The sequence below is a fragment of the Melanerpes formicivorus genome, unplaced genomic scaffold (assembly GCF_026170545.1).
Source record: "Melanerpes formicivorus ecotype bairdi unplaced genomic scaffold, bMelFor1.0.p_v2 SCAF_4, whole genome shotgun sequence".
Classification (NCBI taxonomy): domain Eukaryota; kingdom Metazoa; phylum Chordata; class Aves; order Piciformes; family Picidae; genus Melanerpes; species Melanerpes formicivorus.
The window spans coordinates 19793191-19808897 of record NW_027142356.1 but is presented as its reverse complement, the minus strand read 5'-3'; the positions used below and the strand labels follow the sequence as shown (position 1 = coordinate 19808897).

Sequence of the window (15707 nt, the reverse complement as noted above, 5' to 3'; positions counted from 1 at the left end):
TTCTCCAGGCTGTCAGCTTTCTGAAATAATTATTCTCATTGATATTCATTGGGAAATGAAAATAAAACAATTTTGAGTAAGAATTTAAATTTAAAAGCTTTGGATTATATTAATTTGCAGAAGATGAATACACATTGCATTCTAATAAGGAAAATGTCCCAAACACTTCAGAGTGATGAGATACTTAAAAATTGAAAGACTCTGCTTGGGCCATGGTTAAGAATACGACAACAGGTGAAACAACCAGCTGGAAAATCTGGTAAAACTAAACAATAACCTGCATCAGAAAACAGAAATAAGTTTAAACTTAATTTCATTTGATATTAATTTAGAAGATTCAAATAATTAGGAGATTCTGGGAAGGAGAGGAAAAAGCTCCTTATAATTTCCTGTGAACCATGATGATCCAGTAAGACACTAAATTTCTTGCTTTACTTTAAACACAATGAAAGTCTAATTGATTCCCATGTTAGACCCACAGTGAAGTGCTTTGCTATACTGACAGTCACTTGCATTAGAAGAAATGAAATATTTAGATAAGGGTTCTAAAGTATATAGTTATTGAGAAATTGTATTTACCTTTAGCAAAATCAGCATGCCTACACATGAATAAGTGTTACTCTTAGAGAATCATGAATTGTCAGAGCTGGAAGAGACCTCAGAGATCATGCAGTTCCAACCTCCCTGCCATGGGCAGGGACACCTCACACTAGATAAGGCTGCCCAAAGCCCCATACAGCCTGGCCTTAAAAACTTCCAGGGGTGGGGCTTCTACCACCTCCTTGGGCAACCTGTTCCAGTCACTACAATATTGCAATTCATTCACAATGCAATACCATGTAGAAATACCTTTTATAGAAGCTCAGCTAAAGGTAATTTATTTTGTTGGCAGGAAAACAGTAAACCTGGGGGGGGAAAACTGCAGTATCATGCCTAATATCCTGATATTTTCTATAACACTTCTAGTACCTAAGTGGCACTGTAGAATTTAGAAATGTTCTCACACTTCAGCAAACATTTGGCAATGAAACAGGTCTCCTAAGGTTTTTCTTATCACTTGAACAGCTAGTATGAAAAAGTGTAAAGAAATGGGAGAGCATTAAGGGTATTGTCTTTATGCATGTGTTACGACCTAAAAGATGGATTATTTATTAGTATCAGCTGCTGTAGATGTGAAAGGCTATGTAATGCCAATTCAAAACATGCAATCTACCAATATCTCTGATTAGTAGTGACAAAGTCAAAGAGAATTACTAACAAAAAAAATTAAGACATGAAGTCTTACCACCAAATTATCACATAAAGAGCATGATAAAAATCTAATCCTGGGACAGAACTGGGTTACTTTCTTATTTAGAGAAAACAGGTTTCAAAAGAGGCTTGAGGAAGATACGATATTCTTCAAAGAAGGAAATAGTTATCTAACGCTTCACAGGCAATGAGTTTGTTCAAGACTATAACATTTTTGTCTTGGTGCTAGATGTACATGCAGAAAAATCCTAAAAATCTTTATTCAGAATTTCAACTTTTTTACTGTTTTGGTTTGGTTTGTTTTTGTTTTGCTTTGTTAATTTGTAACACAAAACTAACAGTAATGTCACTCTGAACAGAAAAACATCAGGATGTATTTTCCAGACATTTCTGATTTCTCTTGCAGGAATAAATATTCATTAACTACCACAGGTCAGGGAACTGTTCAGAAATATTGCTAAACTTCATGGGCAAGATGGCATGTATGCAGGTAGAAAGCACAACTTCTGGCTATATATTTAACACATCTACCCAGAAACCAAAGATAGCCAAACAAGGACAAGTCTATACCTATTTCAAAATGACAATTATGAAGTAGCTGACTTTCCTGAGCTCTCTTTTTATTTTCTTTTTCTTTTTCTTTTTTTTTTTTTTTTATTTTCTTTTATTTTTTTGGCAGAGTATGTAATTATTATGCTACATTGGGTTTGAAAGCTACAAAAAGGAAACAAGTTTGACTTATCAATCCTGATTATTACTATATTTCTATATACGCCTAAATTCTAAGCTGCACTTTAGACCTGTAAAATCTTAACAGACTTCCTAAATAATCAGCTTTTGAATTAAGCAGTCATAAAGCTTTTTGGCTTATTTTTGGCTGTGTCAACCTAATTTAACTTAAGCAGCACAAATCAAGGTATGATTAGCTGTTCATACCATAATTATTCACACTAAAATAAATCTTGCTGCTGAGTACAGCAGCCTTTGACATCAATAATGATAACTGAATAGACATATTACATCAAGACAGTCCTGTTGTTATTTCAGTGTGCTTTAGGTATTAGGGCAAAACACCAAAGTGTCCATCTCAGGGGTTATTACAGATTTCAAGGTCATTCATTCAAATCCAAATTATGAGAAAAAGTTATTATTCATGGAGCAAGTCTTAATGCAGTGACTAAAATCAAGTGTTCTTGATAGCAGGTCGAGCATGAGCCAGCAGTGTGCCCAGGTGGCCAAGAAGGCCAATGGCATCCTGGAACAGTGTGGCCAGGAGGAGCAGGGAGATCATTGTGCCCCTGTACTCAGCACTGGTTAGTCCACACCTTGAGTACTGTGTCCAGTTCTGGGCCCTTCATTTTAGGAAAGATGCTGAGTTGCTGGAACATGTCCAGAGAAGGGTAACAAAGCTGGGGAAGGGTTTCGAGCACAAGCCCTATGAGGAGAGGCTGAGGGAGCTGTGGTTGTTTAGCCTGGAGAAGAGGAGGCTCAGGGGAAACCTTATTGCTTTCTACAACTACCTGAAGGGAGGTTGTAGCCAAGTGGGGGCTGGTCTCTTCTCCCAAGCAACCAGCACCATAACAAGAGGACAGAGTCTCAGGCTGCACCAGGGGAGGTTTAGGCTGGATGTTAGGAAGAAGTTCTTCGTATACAGAGTTATTGGCCATTGGAATAGGCTGCTCAGGGAGGTAGTGGAGTCACCATCACTGGAGTTGTTTTGGAAGAGACTGGATGGGGTGCTTGGTGCCATGGTTTAGTTGATTAGATAGTGTTGGATGATAAGCTGGACTCGATGATCTCAAAGGTCTCTTCCAACCTGGTCTGGTCTATTCCATTCCATTCCATTCCATTCCATTCCATTCCATTCCATTCCATTCCATTCCATTCCATTCCATTCCATTCCATTCCATTCCCTCCCATCCCATCCCATCCCAACATGAAATGTATTATCTAGCATTTTAATTAACAGTAAAGGAAAAACATAGATGGAAGTGCAGAATATACTACTGCTTTTATGTATGCTACACATGGAAACTACTCAAGAATTTGGTGCAATAAGCTGTAAGTATGTTAACAATAAAGTTACTGAAACTTCTATGAATTTTAAGTTGGAGACAAAGATCAATCTTCAGTGGAGCTGCAAGAGTGCAGGACAGGGATTTGCCTCATGATAGCTGACAGTTTAATACAGACAAACATCCAGTGGAGAAAAAGAAATCATTAAAAAGAATACCTTTAGATCTTTTATTTACTAGAGAGAGAAGAAATCCCTGGTTCATAGAGATGCACTTAAGTGGGGATAGGGGAGAAAAAAAACAAAAAACAAACAACACAACAGAGCCCAAACCACAAATAAAGAGTAGAGAGCTGTTAAAGGAAAGGACTGGGAAAAGAGAAAGACAGCCAAGGAAAATAAAGGGTTTGAGAAATATACAGGGAATATTCAATCTAAAAGAGATTGAAAGTTTGAATTTGATCAAAGGAAATACAAAAATTTTGAGTCTATCATTTTAAGCTACTTATTAATTGAGAAGACATGTCTGGGTTTATCAAGCAGAAAACACTGAAGTAGCAATAATAAATTATCTAAGGAAAGCTATAATTGAGAAAATACTAAAAATAAATTTAATAAAATAACTTGCCTGAAAACCGAGGATTTTTTCACTAGGTTTAATATGTCTCTGAAATTCACATTCCACTGGTTGTATTACTTTGATGCCATCTTCATAAAAAACGTAAAACATGTTCCCAATTCCCAGACCTTAAGAACAAAAAACACATTGAAATGTATAAAATTAAATAATGACAAAAAAAGAAAATCCTTGTCTTGAGCTAAAAACCTCATCACACTTTGGGTATGTGATTAATTGGTTAATGTGGATAGCACTAATATACCTAATCTTACAGCAACTTTTGTTGTAAAACTAAACCCAAACTTACATTATTCAGAAATTAACATTTTCCCCCCCCCCATTGGCAAAACAGTGTCTTTATGAGTACTACACTGTTTGACAACTGCAGTAATGAAAGTGATTGTCAAATCGTCTACCCTGAAATCAAATTAACATAAATTCTGCATGTGTCCTTATTATTCTTATTTTTCTGAGAGATAATAAAAAAGTTAATTTCTGTAACTGAAACAGAAATTCTGGATATTTTTTATAAATCTTTGAATTTTCTTTCAGTCAAAAAAGGAAATATCCTCTATTGTAGTTGATTGAAAAGCCAGCCTTGGGGAGGTAGTCATTCCAAGATTGAAGAGCTACAAATGTTTACAGAACTACTAAATCCTTCTACCACAATGTTACTAAATGAGAGGCATGATGTAATATTTTCTGGAGGAGGTGGGGGCCAGATCTGTAGCATGAAGTCTCATAGTATATGTGGTTATTCCCATGACCACAAAAAAGGACATTCTCCTTAGTTTACCATGTGCCAATTAAGATAATAGCTGTTGATTTGCTATATGGATGCTATAATGGATGATTAGTTCATATTGTAAAATTCTATGAAGAAAAGTAGCATTATGACCAACTCTGACAGCTAAACTGAGAGCTACAACTACATAAGTGTACATGTATATTTGGGTACAGGGCCTAAGCTCCCCCTCGACATAACAATATTTGTTATAGTATGACAGAGAAATAAGACTCAGGAAAAAAATTTGAGTCTGATATTCTGCTTATCCTAAATTCTGAAGGAAATCCTGTGTTAATAGAGAGAGAACAAATCTTAATATCAAATAATTAGAATGTTAAGGTGGGGGAAAATGTGCATTTATATATAGATATATGTATGCACACACACAGAAGTTCCCAGTCCCTGTTAGGAATCACATAGGTAACACATTAATTTAAAAGGCAAGTGACATGCACAGAAACAGAAGTTCAGTGATATTTGAGAAATCTTGTGTAATTATTTCCTGTTTCTGAGTTTTCTTAAAAAGATTGGTCTTCCTCATTTTAAATTAAATCTATCCATTAAAATGTTACAAAAAGTGGGAGAGGAGTCTATGTTGTATTTGCTCAGGTTCAAGGAAAACTTGCCAGTCATGTCTATTCTGAGCATAGGGTAATATGTCCACTCTGTCCAAAGGGTACTTTTGCATGATTTTGCAGGTAAATCATACAGTCTACATAAGAAAACACATCAAGGTCTTTCCTTAAAATATGCCTCGTATTGCATCCTGTAAGAACAGCTGGTATTTGTAGATAAGCCTGACTGAGGTTAGGCTGCCACTGCCAGTGAGCACAGTGTAGACATCTACAGCTAAGCAACTGGCTTAGTGTGTCTTGGTGATAAATAAACATGTGGAGCTGGCTGCAGACAAAACAAGGTTTTCCCTTCTCCCTTGTCTCATTGACTAAAGTATATTACAGTTATTAGCAGCATAAACAATACCAGAACATGAGGACGTAAATCAGCTGGTAGCCCCGGGTGATACAGGCATTTGATAAGCAGACTCCTAAAACATTCTCCTCATCTGCCAGCACTGCAAGGCAGGCTTTCCAATGTACAGATAATATTAATGTACAGTAACCCAGTGCAAAATTTGAAGGCTTTATTTCCAATGTCTGGATAGTAACTTCTTCAAAAACACTGGAGACACTGTAAGAAATGTCATCTTTCTACTTCAGTACCAAGTTAGGGAAGTGAGCTCATATAATGAAGTTTTACCTATGGATCAAATGAAATGATTTCCCCCCTCCAATTTACTATGACCCCAAAACTTTTCCTCTGAACATGACTACAAATATCTGTACAAATACCTATTACATACAAAAATCTAATCACTTAGGCAAGCCACTTCTTCAGAACTTCATGAGTTATTCCTCTGAAGACATCTGACCAGATTTTGCAACCTTCCTCCTATCAAACCAAACCCAACCCGGCACACTCATAATACCATGCCAGAAGCAACAACAATAAATGAAAATATATTTAGAGAGAATCTAACTGGCTAACACTGATTTGAAAGGAAAGAAAATGAATACAGATGAATGTAACTTCAAATCCTTTCTGATTTACTGACACATAGTCTTTTTACACTTCCTCAAGGAAGCAATTGTGATAAGGCTTTTGTGAACCCCATATAGAAATATGCATTGGCAGACACTAAAGCCTATTTATTGTTTCATGACATTAATTGTCCTATCAATCACCCATGGCCCCTCCCTTCCTATCTGTTAATATTTAGATAATAGAAAACAGCAGATTATGCATTGCTTTGATAAGTTAGAGGTGATACTTATTAGCATCTTCAGGGTATTGCTCTCTTGTAAAGGAATTTTGACATTACAACTTGTAACAGTAGAAAAGAAAACTTGCTCTAGAAAATTATATTGCCACCACATTATCATTCTCTACTATAAATTACTTTCTGTTTAGTTTCACAAAAGTGACAGGGAAATCTGAATGTCTTTATCATAAGCACTCTTGTAATCTAATATTTTTAATTTATCTTTATTATCACAGTTTTCCTAAGTGCTCTCTAACAACTGAAAGCAGCACAGGATTTGATGTTAAAAGACAATCTAAAAAACCAAGGGGGTGCCAATGATGTTTTCAGTTTTATTTGAGACAAAACACAAGATAAAACTCAAATGATATCTTCACAACAAGCAGTGAGAACACCACACATTTGAAAACTTCAGTGTTAGAATCTTGTTGTGCATCAGCATACTTGTTAACAGTCAAACTGTATGAGACTGAAAAATTGAACTCTGCAAGGCCAATAGAGCAGGAAGATTACAGCTGAGTACCAGCAAAATGAGAGAGCTGACTGTTTATACCAGCTGAGCAACTGGTAAAACAAAAGTATAAAAAATAAAACTAGTTCATGTTTGTAAATACACTGGGAAATGGCAAATGTTATTATGGAATTAGGTAAATGAAATATAATTTTTTCAGTGTTAAATCAATTCAGAATAAATCTTTAAGAAACACACAGAAATACCATTTGCAGCATGAATTAATAGCAAAGCCCAATCCATTTAGAATATTATCAGTCTCCCTATGGAAATGGAAACAAAGTCCTATTCCTGAAATACATTAATTTCTACATTTCAACTTTTAGAACATGCTACTTAGAGCAATGGAATTGGAGCTCATGATGACACTTTGGTTGTATTCTTCTGCAATATGCTATGTGAGATTACCTCATATATATGAAAATTAATATCTGTATTTATCAGTAAAGTATACTTTTCCTACTACAAATCTGCATTTACCCTCTCGACATTTATTTACAAACTTCTCCTGAAGATAAGAAGAAAATTCTTTGTCCCATTAAGCAATTTCAGGTACCTCAATTTTAATCAAGCTGTTTATGATTATAAGTTTTGTTTAATAAGAATGATTAATACAAGAAGATAAATCCCAACAACATATAGGCTGATTGATTGGAAGCTTTATCACATCAACAAATTAAAGGTCTTACTTTTAAATCTGAGCTTCTTATGGTATCCCTTCAAGTAATTGTCTGAAATTTTTGAACAGTTTACTTCTTCTTGCTCCCAAAAAGTAAAAGCAGTTCACAAAGGTGCAAACATTTGAAGAATTATTTTTCACTGAATTTTTTCTTTAAATCAAATTCCTCAAATATTGCAAGGGAAAAGTAATTACTGTGGCTGTAAAGTATGAACACAAAAATCTCAAAACAAACACACAAAAGGAGTAATATATGAACATTTTACTGTAATATAGACAATATGAAAAAAAGATCTGTATTAATACCTTGCTCTCGCCACAATATGTTTGCAACTGCAGCATGTAAGAGAAAGAAAACACAAATGAACAAGAAAAAAAAGCATGAAATGATATACCAATTCTGAAACAACTGTGTTGCTTTAACCTCTGATTCACTAAAACACTTCTACAGGTAAACCAATGGAAATAGTGACTTGACAACAAGATTAAATAAAGTTCTCCACGTCGTGATAAAACTGTGAATAGTCATCATAATTATTGCTGTGAGAGCAAACCCCATCACCCCCATTCCACATACATCCCTCCCACCAAGATAACTGCATTAGCCTTTATCGATACTGTGTTTCATAATCCACTACATAAAGCATATGGAGTTTGCATACACATAAACTATGTGTATTAATTACAGGTGATGTAAATGTTATAATTTCCTTTAAACACTGGACTTTGAAAAGATTCATCTTGGGAAACAGTTATGAGAGAAATATGGAAAAGCAAAATGAATGAAAAATAATTTTCTGTATGGCAGTAACATGGGCATGCTACCAAAACTGTTACAGTATAAACTGTGCCATTATTTTTGAAAGTCTGAGATAAGAACTAAAAGACGGAATGGTAAGTGGTTTTTACCATGAAAACATATGCTGCATTTGACCCTCATGTTTACAATTGTATTTCAGACCTCTGAGATCAATGAAAACTAATTTTCCTACTAGTGGTCTTTCTGTATGGGGAGAATAAAAAGAAAGCAAGTAGAATTTGCAGCTCAGCATGCTAGGGAATAAATTGGGGTAAAATGGGGTATGCTACAGGTGACCAGTCTCTGGATGGAGTTGATGGCATCTATCACAAGCTTTGGGCCTAGCAGTTCAGTCAGTTTTCAATTCACCCTTCTGTCTATGTATCCAGCCTATACTTCTTCAGTTTTAAAGTGTCATGGGAATTAGTGTCCAAAAGCATTTCTAAGGATAACATGAACATCCACCCCTCCTCTCATCCACCCTGTCAGTCACCTGATTACAGAAGACTATCAGGTTGACTGGGTACTATTTCCTCTTTGTAAATCCACGCAGACTGCTCCTAAACACCGTAGCGACCTTCACATTTTTGTGAAAGTTTTCTCAGGGATCAAGGTGGTGCTGATGGGCCTATTATATATAGAAGTCTCCTTCTTGCCCTTCTTGAAGAGTGACGGCTTTCTTCCAGACTGCAGAAACCTCCCTTGATTATCACGATCCTTAAAAGATTATTATCAAGTGCGACCACACAATCATAGAATTATAGAAGTGTCAGGGTTGGAAGGGACCTCAGGGATCACCTAGTTCCAACCCTTCTGCCATGGGTAGGGATAACTCACACTAGATCAGGTTGCTCAGAGCCACATCCAGCCTGGCCCTAAAAAACTTCCAGGGATGAGGCTTCTACCACCTCCCTGGGCAACTTGTTCCAGTGTCTCACCACCTTTATGGTGAAGAACTTCTTCCTAACGTCCTGATGGGCCAGCTTGCCCTGCATGTGTGAATGCATCCTACACAAGCTCTTGCACCTGTGAATGTCCCATTTGTTTAAATGGTCTCTAATCTGATCCTACTGGCCTTGCCAGACTTCCTTCCTAGACTTTCCCACTGGTTTTGCATCCCTGGGGCCAGTTTTGCCAGTGAAGACTGAAGTGAAGGAGACCCTCCGTGCAGCTTGGCCCCTTCCACGTCCTTTGTCATTAAGGTCCCCTGCCCCACTCAGCAACAAGCTCATATTTTCCCTAGCCTCCTTTTAGCTGTTGTTGTCTCTACAGAAGCACATCTTTTGATCTTCATGTTCACCACCAGATTCAGCTCCAAGTAGATCCCTGAATCTCAGACAGTGGCTGTGTATTCTGATGACAGTTCTGTGTTTGTCTATATCATCTTATTTTTTTTTTTTAATATAGCAAATTAATTTCCCCAGGGCAACCTGGATGATTTTGTTCTAAATTAATTTTCTCTTCACATTTGCAATATATAGCACTTGAGGTTCTGTAAATTTAGTCCTAAAGTTCTACTTTTTACTACTCTTTTTTCTAGGGGTGACATAGCAATGAAAATAAAATGTAATTACGATTATTCAACTGTGTAGAACTATGCAGCATCAAATGAACTAATTTAAGATGCTAAGAACAGAACACATTAATTTGTGCTAATGGAAAATGATAAATATGGTACTGACTTCTGGTCAAAAAAAAAAAAAAAGAGGATTAAAAGTAGTGCTTTAGAAGCCTTATATTTAATTAGAAATCAATGTGAAGGACAGTGAGACATATGAAATCATAAAAACAAACTATCGCTTCACCTAATACAGATCAAGAAACCTCACTTATTTTTTAAATCAGTCCTACATTTTTTATTCAAGAAATATGTCCATTCTTGGGATAAAAGGTGCAATGCTGGAACAAGTGCAGCATCTGTAGACAGAAAGTATTCTAAGGAACATATTGTTTAACTTCCTTTTTGGTTAAGCAAAAATTAACATCTTCAGCCATACCATATACTCAATTCTCAGACATATATAAACTTAAAGATTAAATAAATACATAATTATGGATAGGTCTGAGTAAAATCTTCTGACAGAACACCAGTGTCTTCTTTTGTGTTGTTTTTCCTTGCTTTATTAAAAAAATGGATATCCAGATAAAACAAAATTATTAAATAATATCAAGAGATGTACTGGGACCCTTGCAGAAGGTGTATTCAATGAGCTGACCTTGGGCAGGCCACGCATGCTACACCAGCCTTGTTTGTAAGGCTTGAGAAGATTGTATGTTATCATGGGTAGCTGCTGCAAAGTCATATGGTGGAATGCCCATAATAGCCTGCACCACACACTGGTGAGTATTATGCCAGAGATAACATTGCAGTCTGTCAGAAGATATATGCGTTTGTTTGTTACACAAGATAAAAGCCACCACAGTATGGAAGGGAGAGCGAAATTCTCCGTGGATAGGATCTGCACAATATGCCTTGAAAAAATTCCATCTGGAGTTAATCTGATGTACAAAGGCAGGGTGCTCAGTACCTGAAGGGATCTAAGATTTACTTGCTATCTATATTTCTCTTTTCAGACTATCTTATTAAAGCATCTATTTTGTTACACCATTTGTTGTTTGGCCGTTTATACTGACAAATAAATAGAACTGTGCACTGTGTCCCTCTCCCTTGCTACCCTCCCAGTGCAGAACAAGGGAGAACCCATGGCTTGAAAGAATTATTTGGGTTTTTTTAAAGCACACTTATGTCTCCACAGAAATCACTTCATGGTCCTTACATAACTAGTCTATGTTTTTGTGTTCAGACCCAGCCTTTGATTATGAGTAACTAACATGATATCTGAAAGCCTACTCTTCATCTCTGTTATTAACTTTCTACACTGGTAAGTTGCACATTTTTCAGTAAACTCTGCCCCTAGTGCTTCATGAAATTCTGCAGTAAATGCTAACACCAGTACAGATCCTTCTCCTCTTTGGATAGAAATAACTGCAAAAGTCCATGGTATTTCTGTGATTAAATGACTAAGAGGGTGCTACAATGTGACTTTAAAATAAATTAAAACATAAATACTCTATCTACTCCTTTTTAAATCACACTAGTAATAAATATCGCATCAACTTTTCTGTTCCAACACCCAATGACAGAGCTTTCAACCAGATCAACTACAGTGTTCTTCCTCCCTACTTTTCTTTTATCCAAATATTGAAGGCATAAAAGTTGCAAATGAAGTATATGTGTGAGATTTATATTTAGTGAGTCTGGAGATTAAATATAGCTGTTCTGCTTCCTTTTGATGATATGATTAGGCATTCACATTATCAGTAATCAGCACACAATACTATATATATATATATATTTATATATATATCTCCACAGAAAAACAAGATTAGGGCAGTAAGATTCAGAAAAGGAACTTGTTCTTGAATTATAATGCTTCATTTTCCTCCAAAACCAATTTTCACTCTTTTAGCACATGCCTCAGTGGTCATTATCCAAGAAAATGCTAAATAAGCATTTAAAAATCTGTGATTTATTTTTTTAATTATAAACTGTTATTCTTTTGTATCTGTTTTATGTATTTGTAGTTAAATATTCTGAAATTTTCCTTTTTTTTTCTCCTGACACTACAGCTAGAAAAATTATTTTTATAAAATGTTGGGTTTTTTTTTCCACTGGCACTCAGGCAAAATGAGTATCAATTAAAATGTTAACATCTGAAAAATTTCTTATTTTGCTTAACTAAGAGAATAATGCAGTTTAATATGGCTTTAAGAAGAGTGAAAAACAGAAGAAAGACGTATTTATGCATCATATATTACAATAAATGCCTCCATATTATTATTATATAAATGCCTCCATATATTACAATAAATGCCTCCAAGCAGGCTTGGAAATCCACTAATATCTTTTGAATTCAAACAATTATTGTTCATGAATATAGAACTACTGTTGTTAATTCCATGTTTTATCTCAGGCAAACAGTCTTTGTACTCTGTAATTACTTTACCCAAGTTTCTGTCAGAATGTAACAGCTGATCAATAAAATTAACAGTTTTGTATCAGTTCACTTTGCTCTGCTTTGCAGCATCATGTAGCAAACCACCGTCCCTTTCCAAGCCTTCAATCCCTTAATGGCAAGAAGTCATATGTAGAGTCAGAAAATAGGACAAGGAAGATGCAGTAGGGTTATGTAGCAAAATTGTGTGTAATTCAACATTAATGTTCAGTATTGCCCAATTGGAATCTGCTATACTTTCAACTGCAAAATAGAAAGTAATTTCAATACACCTGAAGGGCTGCTGTCTGCTTACTTCATTGATGGCCATCATTGTTGTCAGCTGTTCAGGTTAATAATATGCACATCATAAAGAGACTGTATCTGTTATCTTATTCCTTTTTCTCACATTTTTAATGTATACACACACACACTTATGCTACAGGGTAAATCTATACCATCATTACTGGCTGGTTGCTGAGCCACAGAAGGTTTTAATTATTTTTGTTTATAAAAATAATACTGCTAAAAGTGAAGACAAGGTTAAGAGGATTTATTTTGTGCTCAAATTCAACTATCAAGCAGAACATTTATGCATGTATCTGCTTTTATATTTATTCTTATAAGAAATTCAGATTTGTTAGGCTTGCATAAACTATAAGTATATATAAACCTTATTTGTAAAGCAAACACTTTTACCTCCTCCCCCTCAAGTTATCTATTGCTTGTTTCAACTATATTTGAAGTAATTATGTCAATACAAATTCTATCAAACTCCTATTCAATTCTTATGTGACATGCACTTTCAGTTTAGGTTAATACAATAGCCAAATAGTTGATTTTATGATTATTAAACCATCTTTTATCAGTTAAAAGTCACAGTGAACACTTTAATTTTTGGCCAGATATGACCATGTTAGCTTATTCTTCTTTAATTTATTTTCCATAGATCTTGATAATGAATTGTGCTGAGGTCCTTTCCCATAGTACATTAACACAATCCAATCTACACTGGTAGAAAGAAAAAATAGTTCATGAGCTGAATTTTTACCCTATACTTGGAAGTTTGACATAAAGTCTTTGCCTATGATGCTGTCAACAGGTATAAACTTGTTTAGCCCTGCCATAAAGTAAAATGCCAACATAAATTATCTCTGAGGAAATTAGGTAAACAGGTATCATTCAGTATAAGACGTGACAGGAAGATTCTATTAAAGTTTTATAAATCCTTTCAGAGTGAATTTAGGGCACAATCACAGTCAAAAGGCTTTTAGTTTCATTGCAAGTTCTAGCCAGTGGGGATGCCTGGTTGCTTATGATGGCAATAAAACTGTCAAGTCAGTAGCATTCAGCCCACATAATCTGTGGTTAGGTGATAGGACTAAGATTTACAGAAAAATGACACAGCCAGGACTTAAGGCACAGGACAGGTATATTATTTTTTTTAATTTATCCCCAGGATACAGTGTGTGAGGCAGGTAAATTTTATCCTGCTTTGTATGACTAGGTGAAAGAATCCATAGAATTGCTTTGCAATATATGATGATGTCATCATGGGTGAACTGGGTTAACACTAGTCTGTGATTGATGACCAGAAGTAAAAGCTATTACATATTAAAATATTACCAAGTACTGTCAAATTTGTCTTTAAAATGTCTTAATAGCTGTACTTGATAACTTTTTATCATGACAGTTATCTTCCCAAGGTGCACACTTCTACCTCAATGAAATTTAAAGAAATACTTAAGAAGTCACATTAATCAATGACAAATTAAACTGCATTTTATAAAATGAAGTTTTGGGAAACATTAAGAGAAATTAAAACAGCAGAACAGAAACCCAAATAAACAACAAACAAAAATCTTTAGCTTTAAGGGGAACATCATGATTTTGTGATCAATGACTCTACTTCTACAGCATTATGCTAAACTGAAACTAAGAAGAAATCAAAGCAGAACTAATATACCTGTCAAAGTCATTGACAAAGGAAAAAAAATAAATATGGATTTTAAAAATGCTTGAGGACAGGAAGGTTCTACAGAGGGACCTAGATAGGCAGGATGGATGGGGCTGAGGCCAGCTGTATGAGGTTCTACAAAGCCTAGTGCCAGGTCACACAGCTGGGTCACAAGAACCCCATGAAATACTACAGACTCCAAAATTTTTATACCCTCCATAAATTTTGTTGAACCACACTTGAAACCACATAAAAAATGAAAATTTGAGAACATAACATGCTTTAACTATTCTTTCTTGTGACATAATACCTGAATTCCCCTTTTTCTATTTTTCTACTTGTTTATATATATATTTATATATAAATATATATATATATTCATATATATATATATATATATATATATAAAATCCTTATCTTAAAGCTATTGTGAATACAAAAATTCGTCCAGCAGAGAAAGATGTGGAAATTGATTGACAGCTGACTAAACATCAGCCAGCAACATGTTCAGGTGTCCAAGAAGGCCAACAGCATCCTGGCCTGTATCAGGAATAGTGTGACAAGCAGGACCAGGAATGTAATTTTCTTCCTGTACTCAGCATTGGTGAGGGCACACTTTGAGTCTTGTGTTCAGTTTGGGAGCTCTCACTACAAGAAAGACATTGAGGTGTTGGAGCATGTCCAAGGACAGGCAACAAAACTGGTGAAGGGAAGGGTCTGGAGAACAAGCCTTATGAGGAGTGGATGAGGGAACTGGGGGTGTGTAGCCTGGAGAAAGGGAGGTGGAGGGAAGATGTTGCCACTTTCTACAACTACTTGAAATCATGTTGGAGTATAGTGGTTATCTGTCTCTTCTCCCTAGTAACAAGTTACAGGATGAGAGGAAATGCCTTCAAGTTGAATCAGTGGAAGTTTAGATTGACTATTAGGAAAAAATCTCTTCACTGAAAGAGTTACAAAATACTGGAATAGTCTTCCCAGAGTGATGGTTTAAAAATGCAGAGATGTAGTACTAAGAGACATAGCTTAGCACCAGGCTTGGCAGAGTTGATATGGTTGGATTCTATGATTTAAAGGTTTTTGCCAACCATAACTTGAGCACAAGCCCTATGAGGAGAGGCTGACGGAGATGGGATTGTTCAGCCTGGGGAAGAGGAAGCTCAGGGGTGACCTCATTGCCCTCTACAACTACCTGAAAGGTGGTTGTAGCCAGGAAGGGGTTTTTTTTGGTCTCTTCTCCCAGGCAACCAGCACCAGAACAAGGGGACACAGTCTC

The 15707-nt window shown here is 35.7% G+C and overlaps 1 protein-coding gene across 4 annotated transcripts in view; it reads right to left on the bottom strand.

Moving 5' to 3' along the window:
- FSTL5 (follistatin like 5) overlaps positions 1 to 15707 on the bottom strand; it is a 254115-nt gene that overhangs the window by 29901 nt on the left and 208507 nt on the right. For 2 of the 4 annotated variants that reach the window (XM_068137176.1, XM_068137177.1), the window contains exons 11-12: positions 7987 to 8013; positions 3894 to 4012 (exon numbers count right to left, since the gene is read on the bottom strand). In XM_068137176.1, coding sequence (XP_067993277.1) covers positions 3894 to 4012; positions 7987 to 8013 — 146 coding nt within the window. The remainder of the gene's footprint in view (positions 1 to 3893; positions 4013 to 7986; positions 8014 to 15707) is intronic. The other 2 variants (XM_068137179.1, XM_068137180.1) reach the window with 1 other exon arrangement.